Source organism: Crocodylus porosus, unplaced genomic scaffold (genome assembly GCF_001723895.1).
Source record: "Crocodylus porosus isolate Cpor-Errol unplaced genomic scaffold, CroPor_comp1, whole genome shotgun sequence".
NCBI lineage: Eukaryota > Metazoa > Chordata > Crocodylia > Crocodylidae > Crocodylus > Crocodylus porosus.
Window position 1 is genome coordinate 71,910,567 of NW_017728886.1, and position 22,087 is coordinate 71,932,653.

General features: G+C 41.1%; 1 protein-coding gene across 3 annotated transcripts in view; it reads left to right on the forward strand.

Moving 5' to 3' along the window:
- The window catches only part of RBMS3 (RNA binding motif single stranded interacting protein 3), a 542,868-nt gene that overhangs the window by 432,871 nt on the left and 87,910 nt on the right, over positions 1 to 22,087 (forward strand). For all 3 annotated transcript variants that reach the window (XM_019536251.1, XM_019536258.1, XM_019536241.1), the window contains exons 8-9: positions 4,380 to 4,476; positions 5,976 to 6,026. In XM_019536251.1, the coding sequence (XP_019391796.1) occupies positions 4,380 to 4,476; positions 5,976 to 6,026 (148 nt within the window). The remainder of the gene's footprint in view (positions 1 to 4,379; positions 4,477 to 5,975; positions 6,027 to 22,087) is intronic.

Consider the following 22,087-nt stretch of genomic DNA (forward strand, 5'->3'; position numbering starts at 1 on the left):
TTACCTTAGAAGCAGAAGTGGGGGGGCTCCAGCAGCACAGGACAGTGGGGGGGGCAGGAGGGCCTGGGCTGGGGCCACTGTTGCTGTCACCCTGCCCCGCACTGTGCGGGTGGGGTGCCAGTCAGCCAGACAGCAGTTGGAGCTGCTGGTAAGTGCTGGGGGGGTTGGGTTTTTTTTAAACTATCTCTCCACCCGATGGACCTATCACTTCTAGTCTCCTCCCTTTTTTTATTCTTGATATCTGGACTTTTTTAAACTACAGTGTGGGGGGGGCAGGCATCAGGGGGATGGCGGGGATGGGGCTCGGCAGAGCAGAGGAGGGTTTGGTGGGGTCAGGAGGGCTGGTGCAGGGACAGGCAAGGCAGAAAAGTGATCAGGGGCCTTGGGGGAGCTGGCGGGGGAAGAGCCAGGCAGGAAAGGGATTGGGGGCCTCAAGGGGCTGGCAGGGAGAGCAGCGGGGCAGGGCAGGGATCAGGGGCCTCAGTGTGGGGGGGATGGCAGAGTGTGGGTTCAGACACGGCAGGGGTAGGTGGAGGCTGGGGGAGGGGGCAGGGCCAGCAGGGCCCCCCCCATGGTCCCTTCCCCCCTCCTCCAGCACCCCCGACCCCTGACCAGCACTGGAGCCCTAGTGCTGAACACGTGGCCTGGCCAGCCATGTGTTTCAGCACCAGGGTGAGGGGCCAACCACAGAGACACTCTGACAGCCAGAGTGTCTCCGTGGATCACTCGGCCTCTGGTTGCCTCAGGGCATGGTCTGAGACTGTGCCCTGCTCCACTTTTTTAAACTTAAAGTTTTTTAGACCCCTGGATATCCAGGGGTCTAATTTTCTCCCCATGCTGCAAACTTCCAGTGTGGGGAACATTTTTTATTCCCTCATGTGTCTGTTGCCCCGCCTCAAAGGGGTTTGAGACCGGGCAAGAGGCACATGCATATTTGTCTGGACGCGCCTCCTGAGTCCTACTGCCCTTGGCTACTGTCAGCTTAAACAGGCAGCCAGGAGCAGATAAATATTCATTTTCTAAAATTTTTAGAGGCCCTGTGGGCTGGATAGAAGATCCTGGCCCATGGGCCATATGTTACCTGCCCCTGTGTTAAGGTGTCTCTATAAATTTGTCCTTATAAATTATGTGCAAGTTAAATGGGACTGCATGAAGGCACCTCAGAGCATCCTTTTCCCTGGATGTTTATCAGCATGTTTTTTTTACTCTTGTAATCCTGCATGCAGTGGATCAACTTTCAGTTTTTAACTTTAGTAGCCTTGGGCAACTGCCCAGTGGTGCCATCCAGTGTTGCTGTAGTTGTGCCCTTGTCCCCTCCAGGTTCTGGTCCAGACCCCAGCAAGTCCCTCCACTACACTACTCCAGGGTTTGCAAAGATGTTTTGAGAGAATACCCTACAACTCCTTTGATAACCTTCTTTAAGGAGGGGATTCTCTCCACCAGACTCTTTCTGAGACTCTTTTTGCTCTAGCATAATGGAGCCATAATAGCAGAAGAGGTATCCCTGCTCCAAGTATAAGGGATACTGAGTATAAGAGTGACGTGCCAACCTGGAATCTTGTTCCACATCTTTAACATTTCAGTACAATTGTAGGAGTGATTTTTTGGGGTTAAACGGTTGTTTTCTGTTCAATTTCTCTCCTTTCTCTTCCAAGATTCTCTGCTGTATTTGATTTAGGAATATATCTGACTGTCCTAATCATTTATTTTATTTGATACCTATCTGAAAGTGTTCTGGACCTTGATGGATAAATGCCAGTGACAGGGGAGTTGGAAGGGATATATTTTTTCACATTACCAGAGCATGTTTTCTAAAAGTGTATGTACCATTAAGAAAACTGCATCTCAAGCTGAAAATAAAATGGCTAGCTGTCTTTCAAGTTTTTTGGCTTAGCAAATATTTCCTGTGAGTTTGACGGTATTTTCTTGGGGTTACTTGAGGAGACTATTCTGGACTACCAACATTATGAGATCAAGCAGGAAGTTGTCTCTCCCCTGAACTCTTTTAAATGGCTATCACTGTGAGTGGCTATGTTTTAACTTCCTCAAGAGTGTAACACCATGAATGATGGATAAGAGTAGAACAGAAGGAACAAAGTGCATTGTTTTCTCTAAAGGCTCCTATAATATCCTTTTATGTGAGAGATTTATTTATTATCTATTATGCATTTTCCCCTGGATTAAATTCTGCCCATCAGGCAGGTACTGATTGCTTTCATTTATGGCATACAGTTTGTTCTTGGTACATCTGCATGGCCAAAGTGAAATCTGATTAGCCATTGACTAGGAACAGATCACTTCTTATGGTCAATACATCATTCTAACAGGACAAGGGATAACATACTCCCTGTGCTAATGTCCCAAGTTAACCCACAGTTAAATGTATTCAGAAAAAGCCTTTTGTTCTAAAAGGAGGTATGTTTAATGCTGGCTGAGCAGCAGCAGAGCATACAATATATCTGTCTATCCATCGATCCTCTCTTAAATATGATACTTGTAAAATGTTACAGAAAATAAATTTAAGAATAGAGCCCTATTTTTTAGCAATGTCAAACTATAGAGATACTCTTTAAAATGGCAATAAGTTGCTATTTCCTTTAATTATTTTCCCCATCATCCAGCCTGCTACTCTTGGCATTATAAAATCTAATCTGAATTACTGAAAAGAAGTCATTTCAATCTCTCCTTTCCCCTCATCTCCCTTCACTCTGAGCACTCCCATAACTTTGGAAAATTTCTCCTGATAAAGAAGGCAGCCTCCTTTTCCCAACCTAGCTGCTGCTCCTAGCTCAGTGATTTATTTTTTATTATTATAGTCCTCATATGGAATGTGCCATATTAAATGGACTGACCAGTAGTACATTTTGGTTGTCAAGGTTTAATTGCCAGTGTAAGTAGTGTATTTGTGCAAGCAAAGTAAAGGTTTATTTGGGTGGGGTTTTTTCCATGACTTGTTGTGAAAGCATACTTTTGATTTTCCTTCCTGGGTATTGTGGAGATGGAATAGAAAAGGAGAGAACACTTTTCAATCTGTCTTTAGGCAGAGAGGATCTGTGTAGGATGCTTAAATCCTCTGATCACACTGGATTTGCATGAGACTTAAATGATGCAAAATGCTATTGCATGGGGTAAATTTAATCTTTTCTGGAGAATCAAAGGTATTAGGTCTTTGTCATTTTTAATCCACAGACTCTCCTGAAAGTCTTTACAATTATTATCATTTATAATTTTAAACAGTAACATAACTAGAGGTGGTGAGCGGGGCACAGGCCCCAGGCTCCAACTTAGGAGGGGCATTAGAATGGCTCCCCCACTCCCACAGAGTCTGCACTCTGACAGTAAAAGTAGTCCCATGATGTCGCTCTTGCAGCACCAGCAGCTGGGTGTGCAAATGCACTGCACTGCTTCCATAAGAGCAATAACTGGGGAGGTCAAATGATGCCGTAGCTGAGGTGGCAGCAGCGGCAACTGGGATGGCTTTTGAATCCCTGGTGTGAGACTCCTGTGCTTCCCCTTACCCCTGCCATACATGCGCAGAACCCATGCTTCTCAAGCACTCAGTGGCACCACAGCTCAAAACCTGTTCATTTGGTCTTTGAGTTAAAACACATAAAAGACAAATATAGAAGACTAAGTGAATATATACATGCATATGTAGTATATGATGCAAGTACTAATACAGTTCAAGTGATAATTTTATCAATAATCATTAACCCTAAGGGAAAAACAATATTTAACCTCTGTTAACAGCAAGTAACAGGTAACATAATATTTAGGTAGGTAGCATATAGGAGTATAAATAAAAGGAACAAAAGATAGAGCTATTCAGTTCTGTATAGGAGGCTTAGACACATTTCAATTTATTTGAATGAAAAACAAGTACTATATTTAATTCTCCTAATTGGATGTGAATTCTCAATCAGAGGACATATTTACTGCAACCATTCTTTAATAAGATAATTCAGGGCATATAGAGAATATAGTGTCTGTCCTCCATACTAAGATGGGAGAGGAAATCATTAATAGCATGTGTACATGAAATCAATCATGTCTTTGATATAGTCTAAGAAGTTTTTCCAGAGTAGGTGACATTTTGGAAAAATCAGCCACTTTGCATTCCAAACAGATGCTTTCTGGATTTTTTTAATGAGTATCTTGAAAAGTTCTATACAAGTGATCTTGAGAATGAATTGAGGGAGGAGGAAAGAGGGAGAAAAAACCAGAGAGCCAGAGTATCCCTTTTTTATTACAGTATTGGAGAGACAGATATAATTAACAGTGTAGATTTTCTTTGTCTTTGCCCGGGAGGCAGTGAATTATTTGACTTGAGTCTGGCAGTCAGAAGCTTCAAGAATCTCCCCTTTGTTTTCTGTTTGCAGATTTTATTCCTCACCGTACAGTATTGCAACAAATCGCATGATTCCACAGACATCTATCACACCATTCATTGCTGCTTCCCCTGTCTCTACATACCAGGTACGTCAGATTTCCCCTTCCCCTTAACAATTCTGGTTTGGATGTGGACAAAGGCAAAGTATGTATGGCACAAAAGTGAGTGACTTTCACAGTTTAATCATGCTTTAAACCAAGGCTCTTTATTTGCATTCAGGTACCACTTAGTGTAAGGTTTCAAGCATTTCCTGGATACTTTACACTGCAAAATTAAAGCAACCATGTTTTTGTCTATCTTCAATCAGCTTTTCAAATGCTTAGCATTTTCATCCATTTCCAGTTGACTTGAGCAAAAAATTGTCATACTTAATAAAACATCTTGTCATTTTGGCTTCCTTTCATTGGCCAAATTTTAGAAAATGCACCTCTTTGCGATTTATTTCATGTTCATTATATTTTAGCTTTTGCTCTGAGTTGCACTTGCCTGACTGACACCCATTAACAACATACATTTCTCTTAAGTAGTGCCCTGTAAAACAAGATACTTTGGGGAAAACTGTTCTATTCTCCTTCAGGTTCCCATTGACGTTTCCACTTTGATGTCTTTGTTGTGGCAGGACAGTGCGGTGTTCAGACTTTTCTGATGCTGATGTCAAAATGTCATTACAGATACTTATTAATGATTAGTACTTCTGGAATGCAGTGTCACCAACATCACTTTGAGGAGCAGGAGTCCTGAAGTTTCCCCTGACTACAAGGTGGAACATCCTTTAGAGTAGCAAGTTTATTGCAGTATATACTTTTCATTGTTGCCTGGTGTTACTTTCTCTAAATATTTATGGATGAGTTTAATGATCATGAAAGCGAGGAACTTATAGCTAATTTACTTTAGCCAAAAACAGTACAAGAAGCTGATATACCAGAAATATTTTGTGACCATAGTAAGTGAAATTTAAAATCATGTATTCTAAAATTAAAATTAAAATTTGTTCCACTCTCCACCTTTGTCGTCTTGGCTTGAAGTGCATATAAGTGTATCTGACCAGGATCTCCTACTAAGATAGCTTTAGTAAATTCCACATGGCAGCACAAAGTACAACTTCCACAATTCCTTCAGAGACTCGTTTTAAATGAGACTTCCATAAAGATGTTTGATAATGTCACTTTTGAAAATAAGATTAATTTTCTAAATCATTAGGAAGCTTTTGAAAATTTTACCTAAAGTTTTCAGCCAATTGTGCTATCTATTGCATGATGCACAACACATTCAGGGTCAGTATACCGTGATCACTATACCACTATACACTCACTATGGGAGCACTATACCACTATAACAAGTGGAACATAGATACAATGTCATTTTTCAGACTCCTGAGCATAGTGAAAACATTAGTGAATGGGTTCTGAGAGTTTCTGTTGATAACATTACAAGTCATACATGAATTTTGTCTCTAGATACAATCTTCCTCTAAAAAGAAGTTCATCTTTAATTGTAGCAGTACAAAAGGCAAAGGATACCTAAAGCAAGAATGGGGCTCTGTTTTCTATTGATTTGTGCTAATAAAAGTTGTTTTGATGTGCAGGTCCAGAGTACTTCATGGATGCCTCATCCGCCATATGTTATGCAACCAACAGTAAGTGGATACATGTTCACATCCAGCTAAATCTGGATTCCTACCATCCTGGATATAAAGTACGAGGTTATTGTAAGAGTAATCAACCTCCTCTGATGGGAACCATCTGTTATGCATGCAAAGATCCTGTTTCTTTAAGAAATACCATTCCTATTCCCAAAAATGAAGAATATGTTGTGTAGTTTTATTGATTATAATAAGGGAATAATAAGTCCTGTAGAATAACATCTGAATCATTAGGTTTGGGACTGTAAAATAACTGTACTCCTTGTTACTCAGAGTTGCCAGGATGAACACATCTGATATCCCTCCTCTATGTATCCATTTTAAATGTCCTTTATAGTTCTCTCTCTCTCACACACACACACACATTTTTTTTCAAGGATCCTCAATTGCACCTCTAAAATATTTCAAAAGAGGGTAGAGCATAACTGTCCTTTAGATTCTCAGAAGAATTTGGATATACTTTGACTTGATCAGTTAATTTATTCAGTTAATTTGTATTTTTCTGCCTTGAAATTTAGGCAATCAAATTAGGCAATACTCTCAAAACCACAATATAACTGTAGCATTATTCACTGAAAATAAGTAGTGATGTGATTTTTAGTTTGTGAGGTCAAAGTAGTTTTGACGCAGTCAGTTATTTAAATGCTAACAAAGTACCAGAAACAAGCATCACATTGAATCCATTTGCACCTATCACATTAGATTGTGGGGATTTGCTTCTTTGCCATGTTGTACCAGATCAGCTTTACTGATATGGTTTAACTTACTATCACTTACTTAAGTTTCTGTATGCCATCTAACAGATTTTGATCTACAGTTATCATCTTTCACCTAAATCAGTTTCAAATGAAGATGCACTGACTGCAATTTTACTATAACTATGTTTTCCTACTTATTCACAAAATGTTTTAACTTTATTACTAATTTTAACTAATTATTACTTTTTAACTAATTACTAACTTTACTAATTATTACTTGACTTGTTTGTTGTCTGGCTTCTGAAATGTGATACTTTGGGAGGGAATTTCTCTTCCTGAAAAATGAAGGTAGTTGTTTTATTAGCAAGAGTAAGACATTCAGTATCATGGTCAAAATTACAATACTGTATATCAAAAATTGCTCATGTCATCTGTAGCTCTGGATCACAAGCATGATTCTCACTCATCTCTGCTGCTCTTCTAAGCAGAGTCTTACAAGCTGTACAATGGTCTTATTACATGATCAAATGTTTGCTAGAAATTTGACTGAAACAATCAATTTTATTTCATCCTTGTCCAAATCTGGGTGCAAATCCATGTCTCCAGGAGAAAAGAGAATGCAGAATGTATAGAGATTCCCTATATCCAGACCTACAATTAAGTTCCTCATAAGGAAGCATGGCATAATGAACAATTTATAAATAAAATTAAATCTGTATTGCAACTGTTCAGTTGTAATATTGGAGCATAAGACATTTTAAAACCTCATATTATAAGGGGTGGTTGTCAGACTTCCTGAAGTCAAGAGACTCCTTACTAATCTGTGAAAAGCAAATTGTCTCTTTAAAGAGTACTGACAGAAGTGACATTTGTCATGCACTCAGCCCCCTGAAAGCTTACTACAGCCATGTCCTGACAGAAGTGCATGTCTGCATAGCACTTTAAAAGTGCCCAGTCACATGACAAATTAGCCCAGTGGGTTCAGATAAAGGCATCTTCACTAACTCCTGTAAGTCTCTGCACATGAGCAGTGCTGGGCTGCGTCAGCCCAGTTCTACCCATGGTGCTGAGGAGGGAGCTCTCTGTTGCACATGGCCACTTATCTCACCACTTATTCCACATTAAATTTGGGTGGAATATAGAAGTCCCTTCATGTGGGCATGTGTGCATGCATGTACACACACACATACAGTCAGGTGTTTGAAAAAGTTTTGACTTATGTCAAGTTGGAGAGAATTTTTCAGGGAAGGCACTTCCAAAAATAATGTGCTTTATGAAAACCAGAATGGAGCTTTTCAGATTTTTGAGGGCCTACCTTGCTGGCTGTTGTTAGGTAGCCGAAAGGCAATTTGTTAAGAGATTTTTCAGTCTTGTTGCTGAACAGCCTCCCTGTCTCAGCCCTGTCTCAGCAGATCTGTAGAGGCAGAGTGCTCATTTGCTGTAGTTCAGAAATGGGAAAAGTTGGGGAGGCTGATTTCCCCACTTCTTTGCTCTACAACCATTACTTTAGTCTTGAGAAAATGCAGCTAAAGGAAGGCAGAATGGGAGATTCAGTCTTGGTAGCCTTCCTGGAATGCTTTGGTCAAGTAGAGATGGAAAGTCAGAAGAGTCTTCCATGCAGACAGCTCAGGACCCGTCATTTAAATTATCCTGATAGAATAGAACATTTTGTCAGCCAAATTGAAATATGTAGCAGTTTGTATCAGAAAATCTTTCTGATGGAAAATTTCCAACCAGTTCTAATTACAACAAACTAACATTTTTATTGTAAAGCAGTTAGGGTTGCTAGAGAAGCAACATACCTGATGCAACCCATAAAAGCAAAGAATTGAAAACTCACTTCAGAGGATTCATATCTTGTATCCTGGTAAAGGCTTGTTTACAGAAGGATGATTAAAAGGGGGTGGGGAGACTGGAAAGCAGGTAGCTTTAGGAAAGCTGAATTTACCTTCTGGTGCATGGCCTAGTAGATGTGATAATGATAAGGTGTCAGTTGCATGAAAGAACAGACGTTATGCAAGCAGTGGTTTTATTTTTCGTTTCCCATTTATTTGTTTTTGGGTGTTGTGTCAAGCACATTTTGCCTCTAGCAACTATAAGTATTCACAACACAGGACTTGTTTTGTGTGTGTACACTTCCTAAGTGTTTTTTTTAATGCTTGATCTGGGTCAGGTGTTTCTAGAGTAGGAGGTAAACCTGTATTTAAAGAAGTGCTCTGGGATATTGAAAAAATAAAGGTACTCCTACCAAGGAAAATTTCAGTGAATTATTTATGAAGAGGAATCAAAAAAGCACCACATAGAAAATTAAAGGGCATAAAAATTAACACCTTCTGAAATTTCATGGCAGTTGAATACCTTCTTTTAAAATAAGCCGGAATTTATGCTTCATTTTCAGTGCACTTTTGTCAAATTATGGAGGTGACCTGAAACAGGAAAATAGGTAGTATATAGCCAAGGCAGGATTTTTCCATGAATTGGCAATGCTGCAGACATCCTAATCTTTTTTCCCCCCTTTTTAGTTTAGTTTGTATCATTGTATAAAAAGCTGCAATTTTACCTGACAGCATTGTAATGAATACTTGCGTAAAGTAAATGTATACTCTCCATAGTTGTTTAATGTCACATTAGAACCCAGTGCTGGTAAAATATTACGTTTTCCTTGCCACAGAATGTAAGAACATTTTGTTAAGACCATATTATTCTTGGTGAGTAAAGATAAACTCTTTAAAAGGCAGCACAGCTTGAATCACTTCAAGTGCTGATGGTTAATTCTTTGTTTTGATACTAAACATTCAGTAAATGATGTCACTGGATTGATTGCCTTTTCATTCTTAGAAGAAAGGTCATACTTAATATTCTTTTACAATGAAATAACTTGAAGTGTCTTCATGGTAGAAAATAGAGACAGGATTCACAAATGGAAATTAGAGGAGATTCTTCTAGGTTCTCAAACTCAAAAAGGATAGGAAACAGCTGTGCTACAAAATGTTGGCACCCAAGGTGCCTATTCATGTGCTCCAACGCATTCCGGTTACAACGCGTTGGAGCAAACTTGATTAATTGAGTCTGCTGGAGTGTTCAAATTAAAATGTTCCAACATGCTGCAGCATCTCATGTATTCAGCATCCTGCATGTCAAAGGGGGCACTTTAAATAAAGCTTGTTGAACAAACTTTAGTTAAAGTGCACTCACTGTCATTTTGAAACACGGGATGCTGAATATACACGAGATGCTGCGTTGTTTCATTGGAGCAGCTTCTGAGAGACAGATTCCTGACAAACTAAGACTAAATTCTTACTTGTCTTCTCAATAATGTTTGCATGCAAGATATACAGGCAAAATATTAATTTTCTTTTTTAATAATAATTTTTTCGTAAAGATTATATTAGGTTCATTTCTTGTCGCCAGCTTCTTTGCTGGCCATTTCCATTCATATTTCTATCCTGGACCACCCATTTACCTACCTTGCATTTAAATATTTTCATGTATTTTCAGTTACTGTCCTCGTTTATTCTTTGCTTGGTTCAGTATTTCTGAGCTCATGCAGATCCTGATCTTCACTATATTTATGTAATTTAGGTAGACCTGTTTCTGCCATGTTGCCTAAAGCCAATGTAGCTACATGTTATATTCATTATTTATTTGTAAATGAATTATTCAAATAAAAGAGCATCCCTTTAATCCACAGAATATTTTTCTCAATACACCAAAATAGATGCATCAATTTCTCCCAAATCAGTTCAACTATGTAGCATCTCTACATATATTAAATGGTACATTGAATGTGTCTTCACTTTTCCAACTTCTGTGTCCTTGTCTGCCTATTTATTATGTGTGAACTCTTCAGAATCTCTTTGTTCCGTCTTGTTTCTCTGGAAAGCACTGTATGGACATGTCCACAAATAGATAAGAATCATAGCATGTGTCTATGAAAAAAGCAACAGCAAAGGGAAGATAGCCAAAGGCCTTAGAGGACAGAGAAAAGAGAAAAATGTTGTAATGTTGGTCTGAGAATTTGTTATACATGAATTTTGTTACTTACAGATTTAGCTCTATAGAAATCAGCATGAAATAGGTCAAGCCAGAAGCAGATCTAAGCTTTTATAAAGGCAGGTAGGGTAGTTACAGTGACTGGCACTGCAGGGGTGACTGCACTCCCTGCTCACAACCTCCTCCGTCTTCTTCTCTCCACTGAGACAGGAAGACCATACCTTGGGCTGCTAAGTGTTGATGAAGTTGAACATTTCCCCTCCTCCCTTCTCCTCCATGCTCAGATGCACATTCCCTTCCCTGCCCCCTTGTATTGCACCCTCCCCAGCCTGCCACTGCCAGTGTCCCCACTGTCCATGTGTCCCAGGGATGAGGGCAGCTCCTGTTCTGCTCCAGCCAGGTTGCATGGGGGCTGGGCTCAGCCTGGGATGACAGCAGTGGTGGGTGCAGAGGCTGGTGGGGAACACCAGTGGGAGCAGGGAGGATGGAAGAACTCACTCACTGCAGATGGTATTGAGGGCTAAGCTCAGCCCATGTGCAGCCCAACTGAAGCAGGGCAGGAGCTCCCTTCACCTCTGGGACAGTGAGGACACTGGCAGCAGCAGAGGACGATGTGGGGGTAGGGTGTGGAGTGGGAGGGAATGTGCCTTTGAGCACCAAGGGGAAGGGAGAGGGATTAATTCTTATGTTCTTTGGGACTTAAAGGAATCCCAGACTTCTGCTCCTACTGGGTGATCAGAAAGCGGGGTATGATCATGCTACTGTACCTCTTCTGGACCTGGTCAAACTTTTTGTTGACAGATATTGTTTGAATGCTGGCACAAAGAAGACACCTACAAAAATATCCCCTCCATGTACCGAACATTAATTTGCACTTACAAAGTTGTAGGTGACTTGGAATATGGGTTTTCTGAATCATTTAAGTATTTTAAAAATATCATCCTTAAGATCCTAAAAGACTTGGGCACTTAAAAACATTTTGTCCTATATAACCTAAATCTTCCCAGTTAGGTTACGTTGACTGCACTATATTTAACAAAGAACATCTAAAATGTGCTGGCTCTAATAATTTGCCCTCTTTTCCATATGCCTTGCTTATTCTTACCAGGTTTCAATGTTCCTCATGAAGAGCCAATTTTTTAGTGTACTGACCTGCTTATACATTATCTTTGTGTGCATTTGTTTTGGGTTTTTTTCCATTCAAACCCCATTATTAACGCATGAGAAACTGGCAGTTAGGGCCAAAATTTTCTGAAGAACCAGCTACATAGCCTGCTATGAGTACAATAACTGATTTCGCATGGCGAGAGAAGTGGTTAACCAAGTTAATCTGAAATCAGGAAAAAGCATGGCAGGGTGGCACCTTAGAGACTAACTGACTCAGAGAGGCATAAGCAGGGCTGGTAGCCTAGGCACGTTCCCCTTTTCACAGTGTAGCACAATGGCTTCAGTTCCCCAATTGAAGTAGATGCCTGGATCACCTGCAGAATCGGGACTAAGTCCCTGAAGCAAGTAAGAATCTCCCCTGCCTCCCACTCCTGGGACACTGTCCCTTGCCAAGCCTGACTCCCTGTGCAGCTTCTCTGTGTAGCCCTGGTTGGAGCAGAGCAGATCAGGAGCACATGGGACAGCGTCAGTGGTGAGCGATTCTTCCCTTCGTAAGCTCAGAAGTATAAGTAGAAACTGCAAGAGGCAGGAATAGGAGGGGAGGGAAGGTAATGCTAAGCATGCGAGGGAAGGGAAGGAGTGCCAAGAGCAGCCAGGGTAGATTCTTCCCTTATTGAGGGACTTAAAGTTCATGGCTTCTCTCATGGCATGATCTGCCTTCCCCTGTGTGGGGGGAGTCTAGGGGCAGGAGAGTGTAGCCACTTCTGCAGTGCCTTTGGCTGGTCCTGCACCCCTATTTTCAAAATTCTGGATCCACCTGTAGGCAAAATGTTTCCTAGGTGAAAACACCTGATGAAGCAGTCTGTCACCTATAAAAGGTTTGTCACCTCTCTGAACCAGTTAGTCTCCAAGGTGCCTCCCTGCCCTGCATTTTATGCATACAAACAGTAGCACATACCCTTGGCACAGAGCTTTGCACGTGGAGGGGACACCAGATTGAACCTGGGAGGGGTGCCTCATCCTCCTATCCCTTGCTTTGCCTGCACTTTCTGGCTCCAGCAAGTAGTGGCACAGCAGTGTGTGTCATAGAAGACAGGGCATTCTGGGAATTCTAGTGCTATAGAGCAGCAGTGGAGTTTGCTGGTGCTGGGGAGAAAAAATTTGAGGTGACATCTCCCCTTAGCATCAGCAGCAAATTCCTCCACTGTTCTACAGAACTCCATTCTACAGAACTCCGGTTCCCAGAGTGCTCTGCCCTGTACCACCACTGCTTGCTGCTGCTGCTTCTGTATGCCGCCCACTGTTGAAACCTCTGAGGCAGAATGTACATGACTAAGTGGGAAGACCCAGGTGTATTCCTGGCCCATTACACCTCTGTTTACAAAAATGTTTTATGCCTTTTTCAAAGTTTCTACACAGCAGATACAGAACAAATGTAATAGATTTCATAGATATTAGGGCTGCAAGGGTCCTTACAAGATCATCATTGGGTCCAGCTCCCTGCCTAAGGGGCAGGAAGTCACCTGGGGTCAACTGATCCCAGCAAGATAGGCATTCAAATGTGTCTTGAAAGTGTCCAGAGTATCCAGGTGTATGCACTGCCTTTGTGGGAAGTCTATTCCAGGCTCTGGGGACTTGGGCAGTAAAGAAGTTTTTACTGATGTCCAGCCTAAAATGGTTTTCCAGGAGTTTGTGACCATTGGACCATGTCTTCCTTTGGGTGCCCTGGTAAACAGACTTCTCCCAGTTCCTGATGCTGCCACCAAGTCACCCCTGAGCCTACGATTTTCCAGGCTGAAGAGTCCCATGTGTCTTAGTCTCTCCTCATAAAACTTGCTGTCTTATCCTCTAATCATGCATGTGGATCTCCTCTGGACTCTTTTGAGCTTCTCCACATCCTTTTTGAATTGTAGAGCCCAGAACTGGATACACTATTCCAGCTGTGGCCTCATCTAGGCCAAGTAAAGCTGGAGGATGACTTTCTTGCTTGAGATGCATCAGTAGATGTGAGCCACAGTTTTGTTTGCTTTGCCAGCTGTGGCATCACATTGGTGGCTCATGTTCATATTGTGGTCAGTCATGACGATCAAGTCTCTTTCAGTCATGGTACTAGTGAGTGTAGCACTGCCAAACCTATAAGTGTGATGCAGGGTTTTTCACCTGAGGTGGAGAACCTTACATTCCTCTGTGTTGAATGCTGTCAGGTTTTGATCTTCCCACCTTGCAAGCCTATAGAGGTGACCTATAGTTTGGTGTGGTCAACAAACTTAGCCAGTCTGCTTCTGACACCAGAGTCTAGATCACTTATAAATACATTAAGGAGTACAGGTCTGAGAACAGAGTCCTGGGGGATGCCACTGGTTACCGTGCACCATGTTGATTTTGTTCCATCAACTATCATTCTCTGGGTCCGACCACAGAGCCAGTTCACCAGCCATCAGACTGTAAGGTTGTCAAAGCTGCAGTTCCCCAATTTTACCATGAGGACATCATGGGACATCAAGTCAAAGGATTTCTTGAAGTCCAAATATATGATATCCACCCCTTCTCCTTTGTCCAGGTGATGTGTCACCTGGTCATAGAAGGAAATGAGATTGGTCAGGCAAGGCCTACATGCAATGAAGCCATGTTGGCTATCTCTTAGAACATTGCCTTCTGTTAGGCTGTTGTTAATAGTTTCTTTGACCAATGGCATCATGAATTCTACTAAAGATAATACAGGACAAACAAAGCAGTACACAAGGAAAGACACTCATATAGGATGTTCTCGTTTCTGGTGATGCCTAACAGTACATGTATTAGATAAATAGGTTTTAGAGAGCTTATCTCATGGCCAGTCCACGAGCCTTTTAACTCCTTTTCAGGACAATATCCTGAACATAAAAGAAGCTGGGGGCCTTATTACATGGGACACTTACGACATACTAAATCTATGAGATTTTAAGCAGTACTAAAAGTTAATATGCATAATAAATAGTCACAAGATGACATTTACTATGATCTCTGACCTGAACAGCTCTAACCTGGTGGAGGGCCAGTGAGCTGGAGTCCCAGCAGTCACACCAGGAGTGGTCATGCCTCAGACTACATGTCACAGGTGTCTCAGATGCTTTCTCAGGCAACTGACTGGACCAGGCTGTCAACCAAGGGACACCAACTTGTGTAGAGCACTGGGCTGCCCCACTGCTCCCCCTCCCTCACACACACAGTTGCAGTTGTTGAAGTGGGAGGTAGATCTGAACTGAAAGGCTGGAAAACTCGGTGTTGAGACACAGGAAGCTGGCAGGAGCAGCTTGTTTCTGCCTCTCCTTCTTCCTGGAAACTTTTTTCAACGTACTCTTTATCCCTGGACTTAACCCACAGCAGCAGCAGCATGGGACTGCCCCTGAGTGTGGGGCAGAGGGCAGCACAGCCAGTAGGTAGCACAAGGATGAAGGAAATTGTCTTCTGCAGGTAAATCCTCAGGTCAGTAGACTACTGTCAAGTTGATAGATTGTCCATGGAGGGAGGGCCAGGAATGGTGCACTGTCAGATGCTGGAGGACCGCAAGTCACTCCTATTATCTTTGTGGAGTTATAAGATGATAAAATAATACAGAATACTTAACACAGTCTGGAGATACTCCTCATATGAAAAGGCGTAAACAACAATAGGAGTTCACTTAGCCTATGTTCTCACACTTGTATGTTTGAACATTTGGGGTACCTATATACATACAGGGACAGTGCTCCAGCATGCTGTAATTACAGTGCATTGGGGCAGGTCCAATTAATCAAGTCTGTTGGAGCATGCTAATTTGCATGCTCCATCAGCCTCTGCATCTCATGTATTCAGCATCCCCACATCTCAAAATGGCAGCGGGGTCACTTTAACTAAAGCTCATTTAATGAGTTTTAGTTAAAGTACCCGCCGCCTTCATTTTGAAGCATGCAATGCTGAATACATGAGATGCTGTGGGTGCTTTAATTAGAGTGACTTTAAATAAAGTGCCCCCCGCTCTGCCCTCAGAACACATGTAAAGACAGCCTCAGGTTTTAAGCACAGTTGATGTCCCCTGTAACTAGGTCCTCATTAATTTTTCAATCCTTCTTGTCCAGTCCCATGGCAGAAGGCATTTTGAATCTTCCCTTTGCAAAACTCCCACTTCAGTGGAAATGTAGCCTGAGACTTTCAGGATTTTGTCTTTTGTCTGTTCCTCATAAATGTAGTAAAAAGTACAAACTCTCCAGTTAAAATAAATCATTTTTCATTTTCCCACTAGCAACTTTGCTAGTTGGGATAATACCCAAAATACCACAGTAGTTTTGCATAGTTTTGAATCCAACTTTCATGAACAAAGAATGCTTAGTTCCTTGGGCTTTCATAAATCTCTCTCAAGATTATATTTTCTTTATATCAGATTCATTAAGCTATCTTTTATTAAGTTGAATCAGGAGTCCATTGTGTGCTAGCACGTATGAATGTGAAGAAACAAAGACTGTCTTCTATAAACAGTTGTATTCTATGTCCAAAATGAAATGTGATCGTTCAGCTACGATATGAAAAATAAACAGGAAATAATCCTTAGAAATTGAAATCTCCAACTATTCTTTTAACTTCTTAGCTGTGTATTTTTAAGAGATCCTTTGAAAATGAACTTACTTGAACTTTTAAAGCTAAGGAATATAGAGGTTGAAATAACTAACCAGACACCAGTGCCAACACTTTGCTGATCAGTTTTAATTCCAGTGTTTCCCAAGGCAGAAAATTGAGGACTGCCAATTCTGTAACTGATAATCAAAAAAGTAATTGGCAAGGTTCCTTTGGGACAAACATACTAGCATGAGGTCATGTCTCCCAGCCCCCAACACTGTGTCCATCTATAAAAATTGTCTCCATATTACTAGTACAACCGAGTATGGCATTTATAAAATCCATCTCATTTTAGTTGTTATAATACCAGTGATCACAGTATTTGACTACAGAACAGAAATAACTTTGTAAAGGGTGAAGGCAGACAAAGCATCTCACCAAAACTTTTGTTTTTAAAAGCAGGTGTGGATATAAGCCATCCATCTAAATCCCATATGGGGCCCAAGTATAAGCACTTGAATTATTATGTGTCATTGATTATTCAAGTATTACCTGATCGTATATAGCAATATAGTTTCAGTATTTTCTTTTTGCTGATGTAGACAATGATTTAAAGTTGAACAACTAGGAAGGGTTCTAGGAGTTATATCTCCTACCCTTCCTGATACTCTGTTAGCACGCCATAGTGTATACGAATGTCTTTGTGATGAAAGCAGTGTAAGAACTATGTATGTACTGACCTAAAATAAATAGGGGTCTATTTAAATTGCAGTTAGACTTACCAAGTTTTACTGGTTTGTTGCAGTAGGAAGAGCAAATTCTGCTGACGTTATGTGGATGTGCTCTGGCGGCCCTACACCTCAGCATTAATTGACAGAAAGGCCGGGGGGAATGAGGAACAAGGGAGCAGCTGCCACCTTGACTGCTGTGTGCCCCTTGGGTGGTCTCATCCCTTAGTACTGATTGGTGGAGAGGCCCTGAAGGGGGGGAGGGGGAGGGACAAGGGAGTGGCAGCCATCTTTTCTGTTGCCATTTGTCCCACCCTGCCAGCCAGCACCTTCCCCTACCAGAGTGCTGCACGGCCAGGTTGCAGTGACAGCGAGGACTGCTGGCTCCCACTGGGGAGCTAACATTTATTTTTTATTTTTTTCTTTTGTTGATTTTGCAGACAATTCTGGATTTTGTGGTTTCTGCCAAATCTGCAAGACTGTAATTTAAGTAGACCCTTAAAAATGAATGAACAAAAGAGGTGCACAGCATTCTGCTAGGTGAAGCTTTGTGTTTAATGGTTATATTGAAATGGCATGTTGAGAACCACTGACACTAAATTTAAAAGACTACTCCAGGGAAGTTAGGAATTTCTGGTCAAAAATAAATAATTGTCATGGGATATTGATTTCTGTTGAACAGAAGACAAGCAGTGTTAATTGTCAACCTCAGATTTACAAGAATAATCTTAACAGCTGTTCAAAAGGAGCAGAATAAGTCAAAGGAGTATTTTTTTAAAGAGAGCAATTATCAGTATACATTAGGCTGTCTTTAGTAGAATTGTAGAATTGTGCATTGTGTTTTTTAAAAATATTTATCTTTGATTTCCCACAGAACTTAAAATCCATTTTTACTTTTTGTAAATCCAGAGAGACTGAAAATCTCTAATACTTGATGTACATGATGCAGTACATGAAAAATATTTGCATTATATTTTCTAGCTGTGGTTGTGTGTTCATATATAATATTATTGAGTTTTGAGTGGAAATTTCTCATTTTGCAGACCAAGAAGAAAATATTACTCTGGTGGGTACTTTTTGAAGCTACCCAGTTATTCAGAAATAGATTTAGTCTCAGGGTGATGAATTAATTATGGAAGCTGAGGGGAACAAAAAAGAGTTATACATTGTGTGGAAATGTGACATAAATTTATTGTGTGCCTCTTCAATTTATTACAAAGGAGACATGGACCCAGTGTGCAGGCCTCCCAAATCTTTATCTCACATAGCCGACCCTTACTGATTCTACAGCAGAGAGGGCTGTAGCAGAATGTGAAGACCCATGCATTGTGACCACAGTTTCCTGAAGAAAATGTAATGGCACCAAAAAGAGAAATTTCAACTTGTGCCCATCCTTTCTGGAGTTCATGTTTGTTGTTAAATTGTGCGTTATTACTTCTTGTCAGAGAGAACACAAACCAATTTGTGTACCACTGGATGTAACTGGGGCCAATGGATGTATTTAAAAATTAAGCTCTACATAGAAAATCCAGTGACGTTTCTTTAAATATGGAATTCTTCTATTAAAAAAAGAAATCCTAAGTGTGAGTGATTTATTATTTATGTGTCTGTCAAGACTCCTGTTGGTACCCCATTTTAACAAGAACTCCCCCCTACCCATACTGGTCCCATTGGTTAGGGCCCTGAACCAAGGCCCAGCAGTCCTGAATTCTTTTCCTATTCATGCTACAGATATACTGTGTGTCACTGCCAAATATTCCCACTTCTCTGCCTCACCTCACTTTTGCATTTTTATTTTATTTTGCATTTTAGCATCTATTTCTTTTGCAGGAATCTAGTGTCTGGCTCTGTGTGTTTGCATGTTGCTTAATAAAGCCAGGCTGTTATCCTCTAGGCACAATCATGATTACAAATAATAATGAAGTGTTAACAAAGAATGAAAACTATCCCCACATAGATACTGATTCCCTTTTCATGTTACTTAGTTGTATATCAGGAGTAATTCCAATGAAATAAGTAGTGATGCAATTGAGGGAGAAGAAAAACATGGAGGAAACAGTACAGGAACATAGAATTGGAAGGGATTGCCTGGTGGTCAATCCATTCCCTTGCTACTGCACACAACCAAGTGATAAAATGTCTTTCATAAAAATAACAGAAAGCTAACTTTCAACTAGTTGGGCTTTTTGCATCTCCCTACTCTGATCTGAGAAACTTTTTTCTAATTTCTAGTCTAAATATACTCATACCAATTTAATATCAATTTGTTTTGCTTAATACTGCTTTAAGCTTGCATAGTTCTTTTCAATTCCTGATGCTTACCCCCCTTTGTTGTACTTATGGAGATCAATCAGATCTTCTCTGCACTTTTGTTTTGCTAGGTTCAGTGAGCCAAGCTGTTGTTGTCTCAACTAAAACAAGCGTTTTCTATCCATTGCCTTGTTTATTTTAATAGCATTTCTTTTCACCTGTTCTAGTTTGAATTTATCTTTCTTGAACAGAGGTGACTAAAATTATGCGATGTTCCAGAAGAGGTCTTACATAGGTAATAATGTTTTAAGATTATGTCTCAGAAAAAGACTTAACTGTAAGAGCAGTAGAACAATGAAATGAGCTACCTAGTATTGTTGTGGCTCTCCTGCATTGAGACCGATCAAGAAGAGGCTGGATAGATATCTGCCTGGATGTTTTAGTAATAGGGTATCCAACATCTGTGCAATGACCTTCAAGGCCCTTCCCAATCCTATGATTTCCTATCTCTCCTGAATATACCTTGACTGATAAATCCTAGGGTCATATTTGCCTGTTTCACAGCTTTATCTCATGATTAGTTCATAGTCATCTTGTCATCAGCTAGTATGAGTCAACAGTATTGTTACAAAAAAACCTAGTACTTTACTAGGTTATATTCATGGGAATGTCACCTGCTAGTTAAGGGAGGTGATTCTTGTACTCTTTTTAGCACTAGTGAGCCTCACCTGTAGCCTTGTGCCTAGTTTTGGGCACAGCAGTTCACCAAAGTTATAAACAAACTAGAAAGAGTTAATAGAGCAGCAACATAAATTAGTAGAGGTTTGTGAAATATGACTTGCATGGACATTTTGGAAGAGTTTAGAGAAAAGCAGACTTAGGAGGTGTTAATAATAGCCTTCAGATATGTTAAGGGTGGTTATAGAGAAGATGGTGATAGATCATCTCTGTGGCCACAAGGGACAGGGCAAAGAGTGATCATCTTAAATTGCAACAAGATATATTTAAGGTAGATACTGTGGAGAACTTTCTAATTATGAGGCTGGCTAAGCACTGGAACACTAGAAATGACCTAGAAAATTTGTGGAGGCTCCATCACTGGAAGTTTTTCAGAGCAGGATAGACAACAACCTGGATGAGATTGTTTAGTTCTCTCTGAAGCAGGAAGTCAGACTTAGATGACCTCCTGAGGTCCCTTCCAGCCCTGTTTTTCTTTGATTCTGTGATTCCTTTACACCCAAATTCTGCTTCTGCTTGGACAGTTCCAACTAAGAAGCTCTCAGTTCATAGCAGAAATTCTTGTTATCATATTTTCTTGACTATCATATACCATCAAATACAATGCACGCAATCTTGTTTTGAGAAGGAAGAATGAAGAAAAATAGTGTTTTCCAGAGTCAGGCTGAATGCTGACCAAATGGATGAATGGCAGTGTCTACTTTTCAGCTTCACTCACCCTCCTCTGGCTGATCAGAAAAAGCTACTGCCAATTCAACAGCAGCAGTGAGAAGGTTAAAACTCTAGCTCTGATGCTCCACTCTTGTTACATGCTTACATTCCTTAGCAGCGTCTCTGCTAAGGACACACACGTTTGGGAGTCTATTTTTTGGGGAGGATGGGAGGGAGGTGTATGGTAGGCCTGTGTAAATAAAGAACTATTCGATTTGGATTCGGCTGATTCAGATGCCAACAATTCAATTCAGAGATCTGAATCACTTTCCTGATTCAATTCGGCCGAATCTGCTTCAGAAGATTCAGAGCCGATTTGGAGATATTCAGAGATTGGGGCATAGAGTGTAATGGGGAATCAATGAAATACTTATAACTTTGATGTTTTTTGGCTGATTCAGATTACACTTGCAGGGTTGATAGCATTTGCTGAGATCATGAAGCCTGCCATGTTTCAAGGTAATAGGTGCAGGGGCTTCTGAGAAACTGCACCTCAAATTCCTGAAAGAAAAACTCATGTCACATGTGTGTATTAAGCCACAGTGGGGTGAAAACTGTAGGGATGGTAGCTCTTGTGGAGGCCACAAAGCCTGACAAGTTTCAAGGAGATAGGTATGAGGGTGTCTGGGAAACTGTACCTCAAACTGTTGACAAGCAAAACTCGTGACATAGGTGACAGTATGTGTGTGCGTTAAGGTGCAGCAGGGTGAAAACTGCAGGCCTGCAAGGCCCTGCTGCAGCCACAAAGCCTGCCATATGTTAAAGAGATAGGAGCAGGGGGAGTCTGGGGCCCTGCACTTTGGCTGCTAACAGGCAAAACTTGCAACATGGGTGCTTGTGCAACTGTCTCTCTCTTCGGGGATGGGGGGGTGGAATTCATAGAATCATAGAAGTAGGGTCGGAAGGGACCTTGTAGATCTTCAAGTCTGACCCCCTGCCAGGGCAGGAGAAAAACTGGGCTCAGATGACTCCAGCCAGGTAGGCATCAAGACTCTTCTTAAAGACCCCCAGGGTAGGAGCCAGCACCACTTCCCTTGGAAGTTGGTTCCACATCCTAGCCACCCTGACTGTGAAGTAGTTCTTACAGATGTCTGATCTAAACCTCCTCTCCAACAACTTGTGGCCGTTATTCCTTGTTATGCCAGGGGGTGCTAAGGGAAACAAGGTCTCTCCCAAACCCTTCTAGTCCCCCCTAGTGAGTTTATAGACAGTCACCAGGTCCCCCCTCAGCCTTTTCTTGTGAAGGCTGAACAGGTTC